The sequence below is a fragment of the Corvus brachyrhynchos genome, unplaced genomic scaffold (genome assembly GCF_000691975.1).
Source record: "Corvus brachyrhynchos isolate BGI_N302 unplaced genomic scaffold, ASM69197v1 scaffold26, whole genome shotgun sequence".
Lineage (NCBI taxonomy): Eukaryota > Metazoa > Chordata > Aves > Passeriformes > Corvidae > Corvus > Corvus brachyrhynchos.
The window spans coordinates 4,936,168-4,954,117 of record NW_008239324.1 but is presented as its reverse complement, the minus strand read 5'-3'; the positions used below and the strand labels follow the sequence as shown (position 1 = coordinate 4,954,117).

Below are 17,950 nucleotides of genomic sequence, written 5' to 3'. Positions count from 1 at the left end.
TGTCACCTCCATCCCTGCCCACCACTGCACCCCAACCCTGCCACCTCGGTGCCCCCCCCACCCCTGCCCACCACTGCACCCCAACCCTGCCACCTCCATGTCACCTCCATCCCTGCCCACCACTGCACCCCAACCCTGCCACCTCCGTGTCACCTCCATCCCTGCCCACCACTGCACCCCAACCCTGTCACCTCCGTGTCACCTCCATCCCTGCCCACCACTGCACCCCAACCCTGCCACCTCCATGTCACCTCCATCCCTGCCCACCACTGCACCCCGACCCTGTCACCTCCATCCCTGCCCACCACTGCACACCGACCCTGTCACCTCCGTGTCACCTCCATCCCTGCCCGCCACTTACAGTGTCCCTGCCCGCCACTGTATCCTGACCCCTGCCAGCTCCATGTCAACTCTCTGTCCCTGCCCGCCACTGCATCCTGACCCAGACTCCCTGGCCTCCAACACTCAGGGATCAGCATTTACTCCTGCCTATTGCAAGGTATCCACTGTAGTCTGTTCCTTTCAGTCAAAGTAAAAGGATCTGAAAATGTCTGTTTTTAAACCAAACTCTTGCCACAGGGGAAATGTTACAATATTCTAAATGTTATATTAACAACATATAAAAATTACAGAAATATACAGGAGTCATCTCACTTGATATCTTGGACAGCTCAAAAATATTGGGAAACTGATAAGATTTCTTCTGAAAAGCGTGGATTTACAAATTTCAAACTTCTCCAACGGCAGGGCAGGGACACAGGATGGACCCTAAATTTGAGAAGAAAACGTATGGGTGCTTTCTATTAAATAAGCTCTCTGGAAAGACTCCATCTCTGCTGCAGAGAGCTTTGCACTGTCTGTCCATGTCACTTCTCAATCACTCTGTCTTGAACAATTTGCTATTTTTACTTATTTTTTTTCCTTTATCCTAATTCTCCTTTTTCACAAAGTGAAAGTTTTGTATTTATTGGAAGACATGTGCCATTTGCTACAACTAAGACCATTATAGCAGAACACTAGGAATAAAAACTGCAGAGTTTCTCTCAACCTTTTATTTCTGGCTTTTGTCTCCAGCTCTCTTCCTACCAGTTACTGCTACCATACACCAACAGCTCAATGACTGAATCTAAAAAGGAAAACAAAGCAGCAGGTTAAAAGATGCAGTAAATAAACACTGGGGGGGAAAAAAAAAAAAAGCAAAAGAGAAGAGCTACCACAATAAGGAGAATGACAAAAAAAGACCAAAGAAGATCTGAAAACACAATTCCCACTAATACCCTTCCACACAGGCTCACTCAACAGGCTCTACCAAGAGACACTGTGTCATGGAACAGCTCAGTGCACTGGCACAATCCAATTAGCCAGGTAAGGAGCTGTGACGTCCAAACAACAGACCTAAGCTTGCTCAGACAACTGATGGACAGCCCATCTAAAAAGCTGGAACAAACAGAAATAAGAAGTGCTGTGGATTTCATACAACTGATACCTCATTCCAATGAGAGGAATCAAAAGGTTGCTTGAGAGAAAGTCATTTAGTGCCAATTGTCCTACTGATTGCAGCACAGGAGAGTCTCAGCCCAGATATACTCACTTTCTTCCCAGTGTCCAATCTAATGCTGCACTGTGGTAGTGGGAAGCCATTCCCCCTTGTCCTGCCACTCCATGCCCATGTCCAAAGTCCCTCTCCAGCTCTCTTGAAGCCCCTTTAGGTACTTGAAGGGAATTGCAGAAGCATTAAAAACAACTTGCTGTAGTTGTCAATGCAGAAAGTACAAACCCAGAGACAGGGATGCTTAGTGCCAGTGCCTGTTTTTTTAGTGGTGTTATTTACAATAAAGCTACTATCAAAGAGGCATTTGTCTGCCTCTCAGCCATTTTAAAAGTAATGAACCCTGAACTGCATCAAGTTTCATGTACCAAATAATACAAAAATATTTATTTTTGCCAAACAAGGCACAGTCTCAATAAAAACTGTTGGGACACTAACACCATTGAAAAGTAGTACATTTAGTGCTGTAATATGCACTTAACTTGAGGAAAAAAACCAAACTTCAATAGAAACAATGAAGCCAAATGCTGTCAGTAAATTTTTGACATTCATAAAATAATGAAAAGTATCAGCAGCTACATTAGTGCAAACAACCCTATCACCTTGGAACATATGCAGGCCTTGAATTCAAGTCAATCCACATACAGATCCCACTCAAAAACTGACATGGCTTTGACACTTATAGATTAGCCATTTATTAAAAATTACATGGGAGTGGAAATAAAGCCTTATGTTAAAACATTGGAGACTTATGTTTCTTCTGCATTTCCTGTGAACCTTTGAAAGCTGAATAGAGGAATAAACAAAGACTTCAACTAAGAGTATGCAGTTATGCATGGTATATGCAACTTAAAGCAAGAGGAAGATTAAAAAAAAATAAAATATACCCAACAGGATTTATAGACAACACTTTTTTCTCCCCTACCTGCAGTCCATGCATGTCTGTGTAAGTATTTAAGGGCATGAGCAGATGCAGAGTAACTGCAGGAGTGCTTGGCCATTCTCTTCCTGCCATGAAACAGCTGTATCTTTTCTCTGAAAAATCACCCAGCTAAGCACAGCCAAAAATAAGGCAGTTTAACAGGTAGGCAGCCCTTCCACTTCCTCTAGCAGAACTACCATGATAAGAGATTAACATGTAACTTATTCTAAAGCAGACAGACAGACATCCATCCAAACAGGCCAGCTGTGCCTTTCATATGCAAAACATGAAAGATCTACTACCAGTTTAGGAGAAACTAAAACACTGAGCTAAGTTTCTTTTACTAAGTAATTTTCTCACAGTAAAAACTCAAGGCTTTCATTTGGCTACTGCCATCAATTCCATATCCACTGGTTATGACTCCAACGCCCATCTCCAGCTGTTTTCTCATTTCCTCCTTGCCACTTACAACACTGGTACCGAAAACAAACAAGAAGAGTAAAATGGACAGACATCTATTGCAGCTTTAAATGAAAAAAAGGGCAGTCTCATTAACCTAGTATTAATTATTCTGAAGTATTTCAGCATCTTGGAGGGCATAAAGAAAAGCAAGAAACCTAGAAGAGAAAAGCAAACTTCATCACAGGTTAATAAATGTTTATGCTTTTTCTCTGCATGAAAAGGGGCCTGTCAAGATTAAGCCCCAAGAAATACATAAATCAACTATGGGAATGACAGCTGCAACTGGAAAATGGAGAGTTGTAGAAGGATGGTTCCCTTGAGCACTGACCCTGTGAAGGGATCAGAGAAGACAGAGAGTGTTGGTGGTGATTACCTAACCAAGGTGTCTTTGCTGGGAGGTTGGTCTAAATAGGACAAGAACACATTCTTCCAGGGAGTGATTCAAAGCTTTTAAGTGGATCTAAACTGACATCTAGAGGAACCCAGTTTTTCCTCACAAACAAGACAGGAGACCAGATTTTAACTTGTGTAATACTTTCATGGTCCCTGTAAGACAGGTAAACACAGCACTCATTGTCCAAAGAGCTGCTCTCAGCTTCTTCCTTCCTACACACTGACAGAATAATTCACCATAATGACCTTGATCGAGAACTAATTCCAGCTGAAAACTAATGCAGAGAAAAACAATTCTGTTAGAACACTTTCAGTTCCTGACCCAATTCCTCACACAAATGCTCGGATAGAGGAAAGGGAGCAGCAGGGCCACCTTAAGCTGCAGTACCAACTTAAAGCTGACAGCAAACCACAGCATCAGTATTCCGTGAGCTAGATGGCTACACTGAGCCATGTCACTCCACTCTGCACCATCCCATGCAGGACACGCTACAGTGAAATTACTTTCTCTCAAGCATACTGCAACCATCTGGGTTACAACGAGTTTGTGGGCAAGCCAACTGTTTGAATTCCATAGTATTCATCTGTGATCATACTCCCCTCCCTATTTTATTCAATGAGTTGTTGCCTGTGAACCCAAGTTACCTTTTACTTACACTCATGTGAAGGCAGCATACTTTGGCCCAGATGTTATCAAAGGTGATCTTTACCTTCGACCCCTACAAACTCCCAAGGACACAGCCAAGCCTGTCCCTGGCTACAGAACATTCCCCACCCAGCTTGGTGCAGTGTTAGAATTAAAATGCATCTTGTGACATTTCTCTACCTCCCCTTTTCTTTTTCCCCTGCTCCTCCTGTAACCTACAGGAGCAATCTTCCTGGTTGTTGCTCCTGCCTAGGGATCCTAGCAGAGTTCTTTCCAATTTCATCATGTCTCATGAAATGATGCAAAGCAATGAGAAGCTTCATTCAGCACTGACTCCTATTTTTCAGTCAGCAAGGAGTACACACCTGTGATCTGCAATTACTCAGAATAAAGCCGACCTTTCACTTTCGATCAAGAACTCAGGGAGTTCATGTGAGACATGGAAACAAAGTATATAACCGGGGCCCCCAGCCAAGCAGAGGAAACTCAATTCCACATCTTTCCTCGGCTTTTTGCTGAACAAGCTCCCTCTTAATCCTTGCACCTGACAGTGGCAGAAAGCCCCAGATCATGGCTCTTCCAGAACTAATACTGCTAATTCTGCTGTAATAAGCTGCAGTCTACAATGGAGAGAAAAGCAGATACAATAATGTCAACTGCTTGAAACCTGCATTGTGGAACAAAAGATAAAAAAAAAAAAATCACTGCAGCTACTGACAACAAATCCCACATATTCAAGTCACTAGGGATATCCTGTAACCTGACAAGGAAAGTCTTGATGAAGAAAGCAGATTGGTGAAAGCATTTCAGCCTTATTTCTGGAAGAATAGTTTTTTCCTTGCTTTTCCTTTAGATCTGGAGAACTAAAGGTCTACTGCGAAGGTAATAGGGACAAAATTAGTTAATATTCTTGAAATCTGTTCATTCTTCCTTAATTTCTCCTTCTATCTAACATTCTTTCAAATTTTAATTTTTCACTATTTCTTCCAATAGCTCAATAACTGCTAGTGCCTCTCACTAGATGACACTAGGTCTTTATTCATTCAGAGAAGTCTCTACTGAAATCTGGGAAATATGAATGAAATATATTCTCATCAACTATTTTTTAAAGGAAGTCTCCCTTTTTAATTTAGTAAGGAAGTCATCATGTTTTGCTAACCTGACAGTCCTTTTCAGAAGGACAAACATGCAATCTAATCAGGTATAGAATACAGAAAGATTTACACTTTAAGAGAAGCAGTCACTGAGGAATTTCTTTTCAGCTGATGTTAGATCATAAAACTAATCAGTCCCTCCCTTTTACAGGTCTTCATAATGTAGAAGTGATGAAGGAGCTCGTGAAAGACCACCAGAATACCCAAAAGTATTAAACTAAGAATCAAAAATTATTTCAGGTTAAACAGCCTGTAAAATCCGTTGCCCCAAAAAGTGAAGTGTTATACCATGGGTAGATACTGGAAAAGATTCTTAAGTTTTATCAACAAGTATTTGTGGTCATTTCTCCCATCACACATTAATTTAGGCTTTCATTTAGGCTACTGGCAAACTGCTAACAGCAAAAGATGATGTTTCTTCAAAATAAGTCTGAGCACAACAGGATTCTTTGCCCATCTGATGTAGTGTTGCATGATATCAAAATGGCAACACCAGCCACTCCCACAACTGAAAAAAGACCTGTGCAACAAGTTTCATGGCATTCTAGAGACTTCATAATACGTATTTGGGTTTTGTTTTCCTCTAAGGCTTCATCTAGATTAACAAGTATCCAAGAATAGACTTTTGGGGAACAGCTATTTCTTTTATCTTTGCAAGAGTACTCATTAAGTAGTGATACTCTACCAGGACAAGGGAATTCAGGCTTCAAATTGGAGGAGCAGGAAGTGCTTATCCCTGGAATGGTAACTCGGGTCCTACCCCACAGACAATAGCTACCCATGCACTAACTATTAGTCACCTCACAAATCACACCCTGATGCACAGAAGGAAAACTAAAGCCAGTGCTAGTTAACTTAATGTCAGGCTGTCAAACACAGAGGTGCAGTTTACTGTTGTTACAGCAGGGACAGGAAATTCCAGGAGAGTTTTGAAAGCACCTATGGCAGAAGGGTGGTGGACAAGACAAACTCCCAGAGCCTAAATTAAGACATCCTTGCTTTTGAATCACAGAAAAGTTAGTCTGAATTAGTAAGTGCTGGAGCAGACATAAACAGAATCAAACCCAGGTGAGTACTTTAAAGTGACCCTCATGCTGAAATTTTAAGAAGTTTCATTGTTTTACACATACCCCTAATTCATTTGGCCTCATATTCCAAGTATTCTCATACACCAACCCCTAAAAGTGCTACAATCAACCTTCAAAGCAGATGAAGCAAAAAACCCCCCAAAATTCCACAAAGGCACTCGACTTTGGAAGAAAAAACCCCTTTCTACCAGGAAGGAGTAAGGCCTCATTTCCAAAAATACCAACTCTGCAAAGAAATCATCCCTGCCTTTAAACTGCTCCCTCCATCAGCCCAACTACTCCTCATGTTAGCATAAGCACTTTCAAGACTACAGCTACTGGTCAGGAAACTAATCCAGGCCAGAACTCACCCAGCCAAAAAGATACTTATTTCCATCCAGACTAGGTCTCTGGTGTGTCCAAACACTAAGGCCAGCCAAAAGAGAAGCATGGCAAGAGGGTTTCTACCAGCACAATGTTAAGCTTTACGTTCAGGAAACTACTGCCTCAGCATGGAACACATACCACACTTTAAACCCCCTCAATTTACATTTATGTTCTTGACGCTTCTGCACTTCTGCCTGGACTGATTTGTTCTCTTCATGCTGGCTATTCTTCATGCAGCTCCTGAGGTCAGAACTCACTCTGGAACAGAACAGATGAACTAGTGAAACTATGTAAAAGAGAAAGGTAAGGTGGGGTGGGGGTGGGGTGGGAAATAAAAGCAGTGTTCAATGTTTAATGCTTGTTCAACAAAATGCGTAGTCCCACACCCCTAACAGCAGCACCATTGATAACTGCTTGAGGACCCCTTCACTTACCAGAAAAGCCATAAGCAAAACCAAAGGAATATTTTAATCAGCTTTAATACTTTCACCAGGATGACTGAACTCATTTTACAAGCTTCTCTACCTACCTGTTCTCAAACTCTTTAGCATTTACAGCTCTGACAACCTAAAGCTCCGGATGCCTCACGCCAGATTACAAGTGCAATATGACATTTTAGAGCCAGCTCTGCCTACTTCAGATGGCCTTTTTCTCCTGTGCTGTGGAATAGCAAATCACACACTGAAGGAGTTTTTATTGCTAAAGAGGTGTAAATGAGAGCAAATATCACTCCTTACACACTGTCAGTGCAGCAGTGAATATACTGATTATATCAAATAACAAAATCAGCTCTGACACAGTTCTAACCTTGCCACCCTGAGGAAAAGCAGCCTCTGCTCACTGAAGCAAGCTTTGTTACCCTTATCAATTAAGGGCTTAAAATACTCACATTTACAGAAATACAATATTTACAAGACAGCAGATAATTTCTTTCTGTAATCCTTGTCAGTCCTCAGAGTGGCACACATGCTAAAAACCCTGAGAACGGTAAGGAAGTCCAGAGGAGTAATTCTCAAGAGAGGCACATATTCTTGCTGCACTCAGTGATGAGGGCCAAGCAGTGTTGGCTTTCACACCAGTTGGATTTCATACCCTTTGAATTTAAGTGCTTTCCCTCCAGGTTCTTCTGCCATTTATTTAGTACAAGACACTCAAGTCTAGGTCCTGGCTGCATTTTTCACTTGGCAAGTCTATTTTTAATTGTTTATCAGCTTCAAAGAGCACTACTGATAAGAGGTTTGTTGGAGCTGTGGGTGCTCAGTGATACTGAGCTTTTAAAAAATATTTGGAAATTATCTCTTTTTATTTAACACTCACTCTGCAAAAATCACAAATGCTACATACAAGCCTTAACACTCACTCTGCAAAAATCACAAATGCTACATACAAGCCCTAACCAGGAAAGGGGATGCTCAGAGGATACATGGGGAGTGCTCCACTGCTAAGGGCATCTTAAGACTGCTGATGCAAGCTGCATCCTTGCCAGTTTCTGTGCTGTGCAACCCTGGAGAAGATTTCCCGAAGTTTACAAACTTCTTTATTAACATAGAAAAGCCTCAGGAGTGAAGGACTTCACCCTTCAGAAGACACTTGATACAAAATGAATACTTCCCATGGGGAATATTATCACCTCAGAAGTTTTGTTACACACAATAGGACAATAGAGCACACTGAATTGAATGGAAGCATCTTTTTATCCACTTTGGGTTTCCTGAAATTTTGAATCAAGAAATAGTTTTCTTCCATTTTTCAAACCTAATCTTCTGCTTGGCAAATGACCAAACAGTAAAGAAAGGTGTTTTGAATGAAGATTGTACCCAAACTCTTAGGAGGGTGAAAGAGAAAATAAACCAGTAATTGCAGCTCTTTTCTACACTACAGACAACACAAACAGAGAACACAGGGACCTCTGCAGATTAGCACTGATGGTGAGTTAATGCAAGGCACAGCCAGTGCCCCTCTCTCTTTACAAGGTATTGGCTCTGATTGAGGACATTAAGTTACTGGAGGTTTTAAAGACATGTTTTGAAGCTGCTTGGACACCACTCAAGAAGTATCAACCTACTAAAGTACAACCCAGGGAGCAAAGCTGCCCAGTGCTGAAAACATGCATGCTCCAAAAATGCAAGGCATTCTTGCTCTGGCCCACTCCAAGGGAATGTCCCAAAGGGAAAGCAAGTCACTTCTACTCCTTTACTGCAAAGGTGATAGCAAACGTCTGTTGAATACCTGGTGCATGGCATAAAATACCTTGCATGAATTTACATTCCATCAAATCTTTGACATATGGGCAAGGTTTGACAAGTTTGAAGGGAAACAGGCATAAACTGAAAATTTAAAGTGCTCCACATGTCCATTGTTGAGCTTAGAACACGTGGGGAAAAAACACATCAGAAGGCTTCCAGAGCAAGAAGGTGGCTGGAATACAAGATCTACACAGCAGAACAACAGAGTTAGCTGTGAAAAGACCCAGGGGAGATCCTACTGCTACCTTCAAAGGGAAGCAAAGAGAAGATGGAACCACACTCTTGGAAGCAGAGAGTGAAACAAGTGCAACAACAAGTGGTCAAACATTGGAGTAGGTTGCTCAGAGATACTGTGGAAACAAAAATATTTGCTAAATACAACCCTAAATTACCTCATCTAGCATCAATGCTGGCCCTGCACTGAGCCAGTGGTTGAACCAGGGTACCACAAGAAGTCCCTTCCAACCCAAATCATTTTACAATTCTCTGGCACTACGTGAAATGAAGGATATACTTTAAACTTCACACACAAAACATTGAGACTTTTTTCCATCTATGCAGTTATAACTATGATGCTCCTATTGGTCTCAGCACTCACTTCCATACAAGTTCTAGAAGCCCTGGAACACTTCTGCAAGCTCTCAAATACTCATCAGTTCTTTAGCCAATGTACAGATGTACAGTAACTTTAGGCAATCTATTGGGACCTGGACTTTCAGAGTGGTGGACATCCAAATCCACCCAGTATTGAAGAGACAGCATTAAGAGCACAGATACTGTGTTTCACTGTTTAGGAGACAGAGAATCACGTGTGCTATGAAGTATGAAGATCCACATCAGACAAGGCTCCTGTAGGAACTTCAGTAAGAAAAGGGGGAAGCAGTACTGACAAGAGACCTCACTACTTCTCTTTAATTTGCAGGAGAAAACCCAGGACCAGTAAGTGAATCGAAACTAACAAAAAAGGAAAAATCCATCTTTGAAGTAGTAAGGGCTACTGTGTACTCTTTTCTCCACAATGTTAACAAGAAATTGTATCTCTCCAATAGGCAATAGGAAAGGTGCCAAAAGGCAGATGAAAAGTCTCCCCTGGCTGCCAGCACAGGACAGCCTGTTTCAAGAGGCAGCACAACGTACTGACCAACAACTGCACTGGATCAAGCACTTCTAACCAGGAAGAGCCAGACTGATAACACAGCAGGACAAACATTCAATGCTATCTCCCTCCTTTGAGTCTGATGGAGATGGAGAAAACATCACTAAGGATTTGTTTGCACAAGTAACTCAAAGCAGGTATCTCCAAAAACATTACAGATGTCATGTCAGGCAAGTGAGACATCTAAGTATTTGATAGTCGGCTCCATCATATTGTGATGGATGCTGACAAATTCTTCATGTAGATCAAAATGTTGGTAGAACAAGGAGAGGATGCAGCTGCTTCAACAGGACAAAACGATTTCCACACACACTACAGGAGCAAAGCATAAAGTAGTCTGGGATCATATAATGCTCCAGGCAGCTCAGAGTAGGCAGGAGTCAACAGCAGTCACTCTTCGGCAGGAAGGAGAGAAGAGTATTAATAAATATGGAAGGTAGGCAAGGATCAAGTAATCAATGAGTACCTTTTGAGTATTCAGTATTGCCACAGGAAGCGATAAATCTCTCTTCAAAGATCAGAAGTGGCAGTAAGTTAACTTCTTCCCTCCTCCAAAAAGAAAAGAAAAGAAGAAAGGTTTTAATAATCTGATAAGCTTTGACTGAAACTACTAGCCTTCAAAAATTCTTTTTTTTCCAACCTGTAATGTGGAAACTCCTGAAGTGCCTCTAAGGGGTTTTCTTGCAGTACATACTGGAAAAACAAAACTGAAGTTCAGATTGCACCTCCACTGCAAACAGTTTACACATAGGAGAAAGCCACTGGTTAAAATGTAATACTGTTAACTTATGTCATAGAATTATACAACCAGAACCAGGGGGTATTTTTAATTCAGTAGCATTTCCTGCTTTCATTTTAAATCTCTGGATGTTAGAAATGGTTTCAAGGGAAGAACTCTGCAAATCAAATACAAGGAGACAGAAAAACTATACAAGAAGCTGAAATAATTGGCCAAAAATCACTACTGGTTCTACTGCAGTGAAAGGCTCTTCCAGAAGCCAGTCCAGAAAAACCATGTCTCTTTCAACATTAAACAACAGGAGAATTCAACTGCCTGGACAACAATTTTAAACATACAAGGAAGTTTACAGCTCCATTTCAAAAGAGTAAAAAATGTTTACAAATAGCCAAATGCTGCTATTACTATTTGTGCTCTTAAAGCCTCTACTTACCCCAAAACATTTTGGGGATGGTTCCATAAAGGCTCAAATCAAACTTGAGGCCTCATTTTTTCCACATCGTCTTACATGCTATTGCCCTCATGAAGCAGATTCTGCTGACCAGTTTAGCACCTGGGGACGCAACTGCCAACACACATGTGGAAGGAGATGGGGTCACAACAATCCTGATGCAAGCCAACTTAATTTTCTAGGGAAGCCTTGACTTTTACCTCCCTAAATGCTTTGGTGTTACTCCCAAAATAGCAAGAGTTGTAAATTTCCTAGTATAGCTCTTATCGGTAGGTTGGGAAAAAAAAGAAAAATTTTCCTTTATCCAATAGCAGCATTAAAAAAAAGCTCTACAAGGACAGATCCCTGTCCAATTAGTCCAGCAGTCTGCCTCCAAAAACTGTAGCAGGAAACACCGTGTAGTTTTGAGAGCAGTCTGTCATGTCTGTGGTTTACCACCCTTATCCCAACACCCAGTCATGGGTTCAGGGATTTTTGCCTCTGGACCGGCTGATTCCTTTCTGAACCTACAGTATCTCCACAGTCTCTTACCAAGTTTTCCATCAACTGTGGTGTATTTGCCTAATTTTTTGCTCCTACAAGCTACAGGCTCACCACAAAACTCACTGCATCTACCCAAGAAGTTGGTCTTGTGTGAGCATGAGGAAGCACAGCAGCCAGACTGAGCACAGAGTGAGTTCTGTGAAGAATTCAAGGGGCAGCAGCAGAGTGACACCATTCACCCTCTTACAAACAAGAGAAACCAGAATTGCCAAACTCAAGCATCATGTGCTTCTGTTGAAATTACCACTCAGAGGAGCACGTGGATTAAATGCAAGTTTGCTCTCTAGCTCTGAGTTCTGAAGATTACATATTCCCACCTTCTTAACATAAGTAACACATGAAAAACACCTTAGCTTCCAGCAATCTCCACTAGAGATGCTTGGGTCATCATCAAGCTATTCACTGTTACATCCTGGAGAGCTAAGAAAGTGTTAAACACTTGTGTCAGGTCTCCACACGAGGCATTATCATAGCTTAAAATTATTGTGTTGTTTACTCCTTCTTCCACAGCTTTATGCTTCATAGTTTAATTCCTGATTAAGTCAGTATTTTAGTCAGCATCCAGTTTAAAACTAGGATCACTGCAGATAATGTAATTCCACACAATACGTACAAATGTAATATGTAAAATATGAGTCAATAAATAATTTTATGTAACACAAAATTTTATGGAGCTATGTTTTCTTCAGTGGATTCAAAAAAAAAAATCACCTTGCTTCACCCTCTGAGCATTTTCCATGCTTAGAACCAGGAAGGAAGAACTCCTTTGCTGATACAGGGATTGTCTGGGCAGCAGTGCTCGTGCCAAGGTCCTTGGGCTGCTTGGTAGGCAGCGAGCTGGACATGAGCCAGCAGCTTGTCCTGGCAGCAGAGAAGTAACATTTATTTTTCCAACAGCTCCCCAGTACCACAGCCACAGATCAGGATGTATTAGTCACAAGCCTAGACCAAGTATACAGGACACTATTTGACACATCTCCAACATGTATCAATACCTGCTTACTTTCCCCCGTTCAGAAGATTTTACTGGTTTGATCATATCCTTGATTGATAAGGAAAAGTCCTAAATCTCTCTCTGTTCAAAAAGAGGGAAGGTGGTTCAAGAGAAGAGGAGGTACTATCCATTCTTTTTCTTTAGCACCCCTAGTTTATCACCGAGCCTGACCTCTCATGAATGACAGTTCTCTAAATATATATGAAACAAAAAAAGTCAGCACCTTGCAGCTGGCTGAAGCAATTTTCAGATTTTTTTTCCACAATCTTGATTCAAAGATGTTAAGACATTAAGAAATACACAACTGCTCTTCATATCAATCAATAGTTAATCACCCTCCCTGTGAAAAACTTAACCCTTTTAATTTTAACTTCTTGGGCCATAAATTCGTATTGTGTTTGTCAGCAAGATTAGAACAAGCTCACTAATATCCAGTATTATGTATCTGAGGACTCTCATCAAGTCACCTCAGTTTTGATGAGAAGCTGCATAGCACATGCTTAATATTTTACTGCACAGCAATACAGCTTAGTTTTCCATCAAATTGGAGATGAATCCCCTTTAACACAGTAATTTTTTTGATGGTTTTGAATGCTGAGGCCAAAACCATACGTAGGGTTTTGGGAATGACTTCATCCCATCCCACACAGGCAAGAACGTACCCCTGCTTATTCCACTAATGCATTTAAGAACTACATTAGGTTCTTTGTCACAGCATCACCTTGGAAACTCGTGTTTATGCTGTTTATTCACTGTGACTCCAAAACGTAGTTCAGTCACTGCTTTCTAGGATAACATGTGTCTTGATTTAAATTCAGCTGGAATACCTTGTTCCCAGGTGCACAGCTTTACATGCAGCAGCCTTAGCACACACACTGGACTGGATCTACTTCACCTGACAATCACAATGGCTGCCCTAGTGCTCACTGATTTTCCATGAACCACAAGTTTATCATGAACAAGTTTTTAAAGGCATTTTTCACCAACAAAATCATTAATGAAAACAAACTGTGACAAGCAATTACTAGTTTTTGCTGAATATCCATGGAAACTATTCACTCTTGTATACCTCCAGACTAATCCTGAACTAAATGGCATTTACTGATACTCAGTACTAATACTGATATACAGTAAGGTTGTCAACATCAAGTCCTTTAACAAAGTCAAATAATACATTTAACAAGCTCTTGTTTTCTTAAACCCTTAGTTACTGGGATTAATACTTTTATCTACTTTAATTAAATTCCATACTAAGAATAAATGGGAGAGCTGGTAATAATGTGAACTACATGTGTGTTAACACCATGCAGAGCTAGTCAAACACCCAAGGTGGTCTGGGCACCTGCCACCCTCTCTGCACAGCACCACTTCCTGCCATGCTCATCCACTCTACCTCCTTTTAGTACTGATACATCAGCACTTCTGGAATTTCACTACTGTTCCAAAGTGCATTGGCTATAAAATATCCCTTCCAATATTGCAGTTAAAAATATTCCAGTGATGAAAAATATGCCAAGGTAAATGTCTCTCTCACCTCCCAATGTACTCTGCTGGGGGGTGGTTATACATGATTTTAAAGTTTTGGCTCGTGTTTGTTTTTTTAATATACTTTACCTGAAGATGTTTGAGACATATACAAGCTTCTAATTATGATGCATGATTAATACAGACAGAGGTGCAATTCACATACCAAACAATCTGATTTGCCTTCTGTTTTGCCAGAATTTGACAAATTCAATGAGGTCAACAGAAATTTTCTTACAGTATGGGGAAAAAATATGCAAACCAAGATTTTCACTATAAGATGAACTTACTTAACTCTGTCTTTATATTTGAGCAAAGCTTTCCAGTGAAACCCATGAAGCTTTAGAAATTTCATGAGTGTGCAGCTATGGCAGAAAAATAAGATGCTGCTGATAACTGACTGACATAACAATATATATTTGGGCATACTACTCGCACTAGAGAGTAAAAAAAAATAGCCTGTAGTTCAGCTTGCTGCACTACTACCATTACAGAAGCCCTTGCTGGTGTCACTGGTCAGCACATCCTAACTGATCACTGTGCTTGTGCTTTTAAACACTTTCAAACGTTCCTGGCCTCACCTCTTAATACCAGCCCCACACAGCATACTGAAACCCTCAGGTAGCTGGCAGTAAACTGTGGGAGGGCTTGAACTGAGGGGGTCTCCAAAAACAAACCTTTACATAAGAAATGCAACTCTATCTATGACTCAAACTTCACCTGTAGGGATAGACAGAGAATAATGCTTCGGGAGTCCATTCTATCAGAGATGTCCCCTAAGTCAATGCACGTTAACTGCGCCATTCTCGAGAGCTGTCTCTGCACTACTTCTCTTTTCACCTGTTAAGAGCCACATTGGAAGGAAATTACAATTTTATAGCTTCCAAGTTTTTATAGTACTGAGCAAAACTTCACTTTAGCTTTAATTTACATTAGACACCCAAAACGAGCTGTTCTGTATACAGTTACCTGAATGTTAACATGACCCGAAACATAAAACTCCCTACTCACCTTTTGTTTATTCTACTCTTCTTCTCAAGGTTATTTTTGTTAATCAGAAAAAACCGGATCACTCAGCTGAGCAGCAACTGTTTAGTTTTCATATTAAATATGTCTGGGATAAGTATACCTCACTTAATTCCTAAAGAATGATGAATTATTGGAGAGAAGGGGGAGGAGCAGCAGAACAGGGTGTTTTAAATGAAATTCAAATATCCTTTAGCACCAAAAAAGCAGTATTTTCAGCTAAAGTCAGGACAGGACACAGATTCTTTTTAAGTTTCAGTAAAACACCTGAACGAACAAGGGCCACATATGATCTGAACCATTTTTATGACCACTAAATATAACAAATAAAAAGAGTTTCCTGGATCTGTGTGTGTCTCTAAGACCACGTAAGTTACAGAGCAGCAGAGTTTGATACTGTATTGACTTTTCAAGGTTTAGTACAACAGAGAGTGAACTGGGCATCTGAACTAAAGCCAAATGGATGAACAGGGGTTTACAGTTAAGCAAACAAATCAGTACAGTTCAGCAAGTTAACACAAACAAAACAAGAAGTCAAAGCTTTGGTTTCTTTCAGCTCTGGTCAGTGTGTCCTCTCATGTGTGCAGGTAAAGCAGTGGCTGCTCCTTATTACACGTATTTCTAGAGCACATACAAGCACAGGAGGGAGCAGCATTTGGGATCCTAATGCTTATCATTCCCTTGAGCACTTCCTCTCTGGTAAAGAGGTAAGAGAAGCTGAAGTTGCCAGGATGGGGAATTAGGGAGTTTTTATGCAAATATAATCAATAATATATCTAAAAGAGCTAATGTACGAAAAACTGTTCAGACAGGTCAGGGAGAGCTATCCAGAGGTCAGTAGAACCTGTTCAAGTATGAGGGATAAGTGCAAGGAACAGCCTGGCTTTGCTCCAAGAACACACAGGCCTAATAATACTCAACACATCCAACTTCCAAAAATCTTCACTAGAAAAGCAGTTCTTGGACATGAAGTCCTAGGGGGAGGAGATGAAATTAAATTCTGGAGTAGGCTCCACACAGAAATTCCTTAATAAGTTAGTAATCCCATACAATTAGATTTTTCAGGTAAATGCTGAATAAAGACAAGAATAACACAGGTCAGCTTCTGGCATTCTCAAGACACAACACTGGGAGGGCAGCAGGCGGGTATCAACCTGCAGCCCCAAGAGCTGGTGAGGATGCACGCAAATTAGATACGGATCGTAGTCAAGATCCAGCCTGCTCACATGAAAACAGCTCTTGAAATAGCTCCTTCCCTCAGTAACGCTGCAGGCACGAGTCACCAGCAAACTTAACGCTGTAGTGACAGTTCTCCAAGCTCTGTCCGAAATGGACGAGACTTGCTGTATTATTTCAGTTGCAGGGCCACTGGGGGCTACAGGAACTCGAGTTTTGCACCTTTTGCTCAGGTATTACTCCTCAAAAATATCCCACAAAGTTTCTTGAGCCTTTCTGTGCATCCTAATAGCCACTCATGCACAGTGGATGACATTAAAACTGAGCTAGCCCTACACATCCAGAAGAAAAACAAAATGGAAGTAAAAATCCATCAACCTAGGGAAAAAAAAGCAGCAAGCATTGCTTTGCCCTTATGCTAAAATTGCCCCTTCCTTCAGTTCTGCTGATGTTTTCTACACTGAAGGAAAGCGTTAGGGGGATTGTTTAAGTAAGAACAGCTTGAATACAGCATGGAATTATTTCTTATACCCAATGGGCTTCTGAAAATTCAACATGCTCGGCAGAAGATGGATAAACTGGAGAATTCGAGACGATATTTACACACTTGCTGCACTAAAACAAAAACACATACACTGGAAGTGGTAAACAGTGTTTTAGATGCTTCTAATGACACTTCTGGAGTTTATTACCAGAACCCAGTAACTGGCCAGAGATGAGGAACAGCCATGCATGTACTTAAGAGGAGAAAGGCTCGGCAAAAAAATAGGAAGTCACAAACAGGAAAGCGAGCTCATTCTCACCAACAGGCAAGTCCTAAGGATTACACCGAACAGAGAAGGAAGCACACGACACGACAAAACCCTTCTAAGTCATTTCACAAGGTTAACACAAGGCCAAATCCGATACTATACAAACATATATTCTGAAGAAATCTAAAGTTGATGTCGAGAACAAAAAGCAAACCGTCTGGACACAGAGCATGTGCGGTTTCCTCCTCTGCATCACAAAAAGAATCGGGTTTTGTGCTTCCCCCCCCAAGCAGCACAGACCCATGGAAGGGAGGGAATAACGCCGTCCTTTGCCATGAGATTTCAGGCCATCCCCGGGCAAGCGCCCGGCTGCGGAGGCTCGGGAGGTTCCCGGGGAGGTGCCCCGGGAGTCGGGCAGTGGACACAGAGCATGTGCGGTTTCCTCCTCTGCATCACAAAAAGAATCGGGTTTTGTGCTTCCCCCCCCAAGCAGCACAGACCCATGGAAGGGAGGGAATAACGCCGTCCTTTGCCATGAGATTTCAGGCCATCCCCGGGCAAGCGCCCGGCTGCGGAGGCTCGGGAGGTTCCCGGGGAGGTGCCCCGGGAGTCGGGCAGCCGGGCCAGGTCCCAGCAAGTGACACAGCTGGTCGGCGGCTCGGTGGCAGCCCAGGTGCTCCCGATCGGAGCCTGAAGCCCCGTGGGGACCCCGGGCCCGGAGTGGGGTTGCGGGGACGGGACGGGGGAGGGGGAGCGGACATAG

At 41.7% G+C, this 17,950-nt stretch overlaps 1 protein-coding gene and 1 long non-coding RNA gene across 7 annotated transcripts in view; both read right to left on the bottom strand.

Moving 5' to 3' along the window:
- CTCF (CCCTC-binding factor) overlaps positions 1–10,519 on the bottom strand; it is a 27,414-nt gene extending 16,895 nt beyond the window's left edge. For 2 of the 4 annotated variants that reach the window (XM_008638737.2, XM_017740910.1), the window contains exons 1-2: positions 10,449–10,519; positions 6,744–6,838 (exon numbers count right to left, since the gene is read on the bottom strand). In XM_008638737.2, the coding sequence (XP_008636959.1) occupies positions 6,744–6,797 (54 nt within the window). In that variant the 5' untranslated portion in view covers positions 6,798–6,838; positions 10,449–10,519. Of the gene's footprint in view, positions 1–6,718; positions 6,839–10,448 lie in introns of those variants that run through there. The other 2 variants (XM_017740912.1, XM_017740911.1) reach the window with 2 other exon arrangements.
- LOC108448331 lies at positions 10,518–17,597 on the bottom strand. Of its 3 annotated transcripts, none has more exons than XR_001864184.1 (4): positions 14,954–17,597; positions 12,427–12,576; positions 10,623–10,712; positions 10,518–10,531 (listed from the first exon to the last, which is right to left on the bottom strand). It is a non-coding gene; the product is annotated as an uncharacterized LOC108448331 (long non-coding RNA). The 3 variants fall into 3 exon arrangements; XR_001864182.1 differs by having other exon boundaries at positions 10,623–10,675; XR_001864183.1 differs by lacking the exon at positions 10,518–10,531 and having other exon boundaries at positions 10,539–10,712.
- Positions 17,598–17,950: the final 353 nt, after the last annotated feature.